Source organism: Acanthisitta chloris, unplaced genomic scaffold, assembly GCF_000695815.1.
Source record: "Acanthisitta chloris isolate BGI_N310 unplaced genomic scaffold, ASM69581v1 scaffold16783, whole genome shotgun sequence".
NCBI lineage: Eukaryota > Metazoa > Chordata > Aves > Passeriformes > Acanthisittidae > Acanthisitta > Acanthisitta chloris.
Genome location: NW_008664475.1, coordinates 14,049 through 20,753, shown reverse-complemented (window position 1 = coordinate 20,753; position 6,705 = coordinate 14,049). Strand labels below are relative to the sequence as shown.

At 43.1% G+C, this 6,705-nt stretch overlaps 1 protein-coding gene across 1 annotated transcript in view; it reads left to right on the top strand.

The window, feature by feature from the left end:
• The window catches only part of COLEC10 (collectin sub-family member 10 (C-type lectin)), a 19,702-nt gene extending 14,591 nt beyond the window's left edge, over positions 1-5,111 (top strand). The window contains exons 4-6 of the mRNA XM_009071376.1: positions 1,902-1,955; positions 3,199-3,294; positions 4,720-5,111. Coding sequence (XP_009069624.1) covers positions 1,902-1,955; positions 3,199-3,294; positions 4,720-5,111 — 542 coding nt within the window. The remainder of the gene's footprint in view (positions 1-1,901; positions 1,956-3,198; positions 3,295-4,719) is intronic.
• The last annotated feature ends 1,594 nt before the right edge of the window (positions 5,112-6,705 follow it).

Sequence of the window (6,705 nt, the reverse complement as noted above, 5' to 3'; positions counted from 1 at the left end):
TAGGGGTTAGGGGTTAGGGTTAGGGTTAGGGTTAGGGTTAGGGTTAGGGTTAGGGTTAGGGTTACTATGGGTTGGGTTCAAACTGAAGGAGGGAAAGGTTAGGTTAAATATTAGGAAAACATTTTTTACTATAAGGGTGGTGAGACATTGAAACAGATTGCCCAGGGATGTGGGGGCTGCCCTGACCCTGGCAGTGTTCAAGGCCAGGCTGGATGAGGCCTTGAGCAACCTGGTCTAGTGAAGAGGTGTCCCTGCCCATGGCAGGCAGGGGTGGGGTTCAAACTGAAGGAGGGAAAGGTTAGGTTAAATATTAGGAAAACATTTTTTACTATAAGGGTGGTGAGACATTGAAACAGATTGCCCAGGGATGTGGGGGCTGCCCTGACCCTGGCAGTGTTCAAGGCCAGGCTGGATGAGGCCTTGAGCAACCTGGTCTAGTGAAGAGGTGTCCCTGCCCATGGCAGGCAGGGGTGGGGCTAGATGATCCATAAGGTCCATTCCAACCCTTAAATTCTATGATTCTGTGATATTACTTCTGCCACAAGGAGACCTGCTGTGAAAGCTGATCAGGGACTCCACCATCTCCAGGGGAACTCTGTGGTCTCTAACTAGCACATTAACCCACTCATGCTGGTGAGTGGGTGGAACAATCTCTCCAGAGAGCTTCTCAAACCAGCATTTTAATAAACCTTTGATGGCCTCTAACAAGCCTCAGAATCAGAGAGGAAGAAAAGAATTTGGCCTGAGAGACTAGAGAGAAATACCTAGACAACTGAAAACTCAGAGAGTTATCTCCTAAGATGTCTTCAATCCCCAAAGGAGGCAAAAATTCAAGAATCTTACAAATTGCTATTCTTTATCTGAAAGCACACCAATGCTCTGAGCCTTTAAATCAAGCTCTCTCTCAATCTGAATGCACAATTTATTGTCCCCTTACAGTTTTTCTCATTGCCTTTATTTGCAGAAGCAAAGGTCCCTAAGTCACTATTTAGGTCTACCATTAAACATTAGAATTCTTAATGAAACAACCCTGAAATTCCAGCTTGCAAGTGTGCAGTGGCAAGCAGTGCTAATTAAAATGACACCCAACACCAAAATTCTTTTAAAAACAACAACCATATAAAGTAAAAAGTACATCAAAACATGGCTATCAATAAGGCAGAGGAACCATTAGTATATTTTGACCTCTGAAGGTTTGATTTATAAAACAAGAGCTGACATGAATTTCAGATGAAGTCCAGCTATTGCTGATCCAAATTACAGCTGAGATTTTTAAAAAAGCTAGTCACCTCCCCTTATGTATTAGCAGAGCATTTGGGGAAGTATTTCTATCACCTTTATTTACAAAAGAATAGTAAACCAGTTGGATGAAAATAAATCACCTTTCTATATACTGTAACTAAAATGAAATTCTGCTCCTTACTGACCTCCCTTTGTGCAGGTGCTAACTGCTGTCTGCACATGTAATCTGTTGCACACATGAATTCAGTGGATCAGTGTACATCAACTCATATGGTGCCTCATCCCATCAAGGAGCTATTGAACCTGCAGAAGGACTCTGTCCTGCAAGGCCATGAGAGAACCCAGATCTCACCTCTCCAAGATTTCTTGAGTGCTTTCAGCACCTCAGGATCATTTTGCAGTTCATATTTAAAGCAAGTAGTACCAGGAACCACCAGCACACAAGCTGCCTGTGTTATCAGTGAGTTAGCTATTAAAGGGCTCTCATTTTCATACACCAAAATTAATCATGGCTTGTTTAACTTGGCACGTCTTCCAGTACAGTACATCAGGGCTTCCTATCAGAAGCACACCGTTAAATTATTGTTAAACAGGTTTCTGAATCTGCTCCCCTGATGTGCACTGTCTGAGATCTGAGAATATATTTCCTCTTTATTCAGGTGACAAAGGAGCCAAAGGCTTACTGGGGGCTTCTGGAAAAAAAGGAAAAGCAGGTACGTTATGAATGGTCACATCTGCTGGATCTTTGATTTCAGGGTTGGTTTGTCTGGAGTTTCATGAAATTTTGAGGCACATGGAAAGACTTGAGAATAGATGAAATGAATAGGAAGAGACTGAAAATGTTTTGCTGAGCAAAATGAAGGTTAGGGGCAGGGACATGACTGATGCCTATGAATGCACCTACATCAGCAAAATATGAAGAGTCACCAAAATTAATGGGCAATATTTGATATCATAGAAACTAATATGCAGACAGGCCAGCAATATACATTTATACTGGATGCTAGAAGAAAGGTTCTTAATTTTAAAGGAATTAAGTCCTTTAAGAGTTTCCTAAAATATATAAATGGTTTCAGATAGAGCATAATCTATTGTCAGATGAATGCAATGTATTTGCTTACAGGAGGAGAATTTGGGTCTGATGAATTAGAAAGCTCTTCTCAGTCCTAATAACCTTGAATTGTTACCCACCTTGAACTTATACTTGTGTTCAAGACATTTCATATACAATGCCAGTTTCATTCTTAATGGGAAACCATCAGCAACTTATTTTCTTTCTGAGAATAACAGAAGAACAAACAAAACCAATACCAAGTCAAATTTCAGTTTACCAAAAAATAACACCCCCCTCCCAAGACTTCAGTGCTTGAAAGCTATTGATTATTTGAGTTGGTATCAACTTACTGCTGTACCACAGCTGCATGCAGCAATTCACTAACTACCAAAGGTTTGCCTTTGGATTCCACCTCTATGCATACTCATGAAACTCCTTCACTGAGAAAGCAGCAGTTCCCAATTTGCGGATGCTGCTGTTTCTATTATAAAATTGGGGAACCTGAGCTGATTATGGGTACAAAGATAGACCTTTGGTATTCAGATGTAATGCTGTAGTGACCCCCAAGACATGTCACATCTCTGGAGCTAGAATGGAATCAATAATGAGAGAGGCAGAGGATGCACAAATCCCATGCTGATATGGGTGGGAAAAAAATGGCAAAAGCCTTGTTTTTAAAAGCAGATATTCTTAAGCCAATTAGCAAGGGAGTGTACAGAGCCAAAATAATAAGCACTTTGATCAGCAGAAGGGGCAAGGTGGGACTGGCTCTCCACAAGTCTCCAGGTCTTCAGAAGCTTTGGAAGTGGGCTACACATGACTCTACACACACACACACACACACACACACACACACAAACGCTTCCAAACAGATAAATCCTCTATCCTTTGTATTGCACCAGGCACTGTCTGTGACTGTGGAAGATACCGCAGATTTGTTGGACAACTGAATATCAATGTTGCTCGTCTTAACACATCCATCAAGTTTGTAAAGAATGGTAAGGATTCTTATGTATTTGATATGATTTATTTGGCTCAAATAACAGTTATCATTGCTATTCTTCTACCACTGCTGCTCTAGGACAGCATCCACATATGACCCAGAGAGAGGGTCCCACTGTACAAGGCACTCTGAAAGCCTACAGAAGAGAGGCAGTCTTACACCTGTAGGGATGTAAGGACCAGATGGCTAAGAGCAAAAACAATACAGAAATTATCAACAGCACAACAGAAAGAATCATGAAAAGCACAAGGCAGAGCTTGCTAATTGCCTCTGCACTGTCAGTCTGCTCAGGCCCAGTGGCCACTAAGGAAAAAGTTTGTGCCAATCTGCTCCAGAGGCAGGAAAAGCGATAGGAACCTCATGATCTTTCTGCTGCCTGGGAAGGCTGCAGACACGGTATTCCTAGTGCTCCCCCAGTTCAAGCATCATTTTCCAGTAACAAGGGACCAACACTTACAGACAGGGTATAAGAAGCCATGTTTGCAGGCAGTGCTGTCAGGCAGACAGTGCAAACTGCCCCACTGAAAGGAGGGAAGGGAGTTTCCTGGCATAGCAGAGATTTTGAGACTGCTCCGCTACTGCTGCTAGGACTAGGACTGTATCAGTAAATTAAATGCATTTGAGACTGTTCCCTGTCACTGTAGGCATCCAGCACAGAACAACACTCATCTATATTATAAATCCTACAAAACTGAATGACATAGTATCATTAACTCCTAAACTGTGCCTAGGGTAACTCCTGAATTGTTCGGGAGAATATTAGTTGTTTCAGGCAAAAACTCTGTCCACGACCATTCCAGCAACCCATCAGCAGAGACAATCAACTTTCAGCTGCCCTTGCATGCTCCTTGGCACTGCACAATTCGCTAGGCTATACATTGGTTGAGAGGTCTGCCTTTTAAAGCTGCTGAACAAGCACAATTTTCTTCCTAGTAAATGCCACAGTGGCTACAGCAGTTTTGAATATCAGACTGTATTTAAAATGTCTTATTTTAGTGGTCACAATCGTTTTTCTCTACATGGAAGGGGCCTGAAAAGCTACCTATACCCCTGCATTTCTATCCCAAGGCTCTCTTTCACAACCTATATTAAAAAACATGCAAAGCAATGGGGGTGATCCATAGTTAGACATTGCTATTTGACCACTTAGCATGCCTTAATTCGATTAGTACTAGAGATCTATGAAACAAAACTTAAGCGTCATAGGAGACATGCCAATCAGGATGAATAGTTCTTGTCCTAATGTGTGCAAGGTGCTTGTCAGTCCCATTAGTTCCATCACAAATTCAGTGGTGGGAATACTTTTTGTCCTTCCCTTTTAGTAATTCTAATGTAAGAATCATCTCCTTGTCATATCGGAACAGAAGAACCCTCAGCATCTGTTGACGTGCCATTAAGCAATTTTTCTTCCCTTTGAAAGTTATAGCAGGTATCAGGGAGACAGATGAGAAATTCTATTACATCGTGAAAGAAGAGAAGAATTACAGAGAAGCCTTGATCCACTGTAGGGACAGAGGAGGAACACTGGCCATGCCTAAAGACGAGGCAACCAACGCCCTGATTGCCGACTACATCTCCAACAGCGGCCTCTTCCGAGCCTTTATTGGGCTGAATGACATGGAAAAAGAAGGACAGTTTGTGTATGCAGACAACAGCCCACTGCAGAACTACAGTAACTGGAAGCAAGGGGAGCCTCACGATGCAACTGGCCGTGAGGACTGTGTGGAAATGCTCAGTACAGGAGAGTGGAACGACTCTGAGTGCCAAGTCACCATCTACTTTGTCTGTGAATTCCTCAAGAAGAGGAAATAAAAGTGCCAGAGAATGTGCCTGGCACCTACTGTACATACAATAACCTATCCTCATTCACCACTGTGGGAGACCAAACCAGGGATAGGGCTCAATCCAGCCTTCATGTCATCAGGTTAAGCAAGACTAACTACTGTTTAGTTGTCAGGGACCGTAAAGTCAGCACAGGTCTTCAGGGGGCATCGAACCAGTTGTGACATTTTATTTCATTTCTACATGCATTTTAGGGTGGACATTTCTATATGTAATTTAGGGGTAAATTTAGAGCATGCAGAGGTGAATTTAATTTCACCAATGCCAGAAATAGTAAGCTCACTGGTATATTAATTACTGATGTGATGTGCAAAGTCTGCAGATGGAAAGAACATGATCTTCATTCATCTCTGACCTGCAAAGGAAGTCCCAGTAATTTCCCTGGTGACTTCAGAGCTGGGAGAACAGATTTGCAATTTCTCTTGAAAAAAGACCTTCTTTTGTTAGAATGATAGAGTAATTTGAGGTAGAAGGGATCTCTGAAGTTCATCTGGTTGAATCATCTATGCAAAGCAGGGCCAACTTCAAACTTAGAAGTTGTTATACTCACCTTAATTTGGCTGTGCAATTATATTGCCTGACATGCATTTATCTGGACTTCTCTAAAGCCTTTGATATGGTCCTCCACAATATCCTTCTATGTAAATTGGAGAGAGATGCATGGATGGACTGTTAGATGGATAAGAAATCCTTTGGATGCGCACATCCAGAGGGTAGGGATCAATGGCTCAGAGTCTCAATGGACATTAGTGGTGTCTCTCAGAGGCTCATACTTGGACCAGTGTTATTTAATATCTTCGTTAATGACTTAGACAAAGGAACAGAATGGACAGAATGCCACCCAGGGGGACCTGGACAAGCTCAAGAAGTGGGCCCATGGGAATCTCATGAAGTTTAATAGGACCAAGTGCAAGGGGCTGCACCTGGGTTGGGGCAACCCCCGGTATCAGTACAGGCTGGGGATGAACAGATCGAGAGCAGCCATGTCGAGAAGGACTCAGGAATGCTGGTGGATGAGAGGCTCAACATGCCCTGGCCATGAGCACTTGTAGCCCAGAAAGCCAATCATATTGGGCTGCATCAGAAGGAATGCAACCAGCAGGTTAGGGGGGGTGATCCACCCTCTCTGCTCTGGTGAGACCCCATCTGGAGTACTGTGTCCAGCTCTGGAGTCCCCAACACAGGAGGGACATGGACCTGTTGAACTGAGTCCAGAGGAGGGCCACCAAGATGATTAAAGGGATGAAGCACCTCTCCTATGAAGAAAGGCTGAGAGAATTAGGATTGTTCAGCCTGGAAAAGAGAAGACTCTGGGGTGACCTAATTGCAGCCTTCCAGTACCTAAAGGGGCCTACAAGAAAGATGGGGAGGGACTCTGTAAGGGCATCTAGTGATAGGGCAAGGAAGAATGAGTTTAAACTGGAAAAGAGTAGGTTTAGATCAGATATCAGGAAGAAATTCTGTACTGTGATGGTGGTGAGGCCCTGGAACAGGTTGTCTTGGCCTACAAGAAAGATGGGGAGGGACTCTGTAAGGGCATCTAGTGATAGGGCAAGGAAGAATG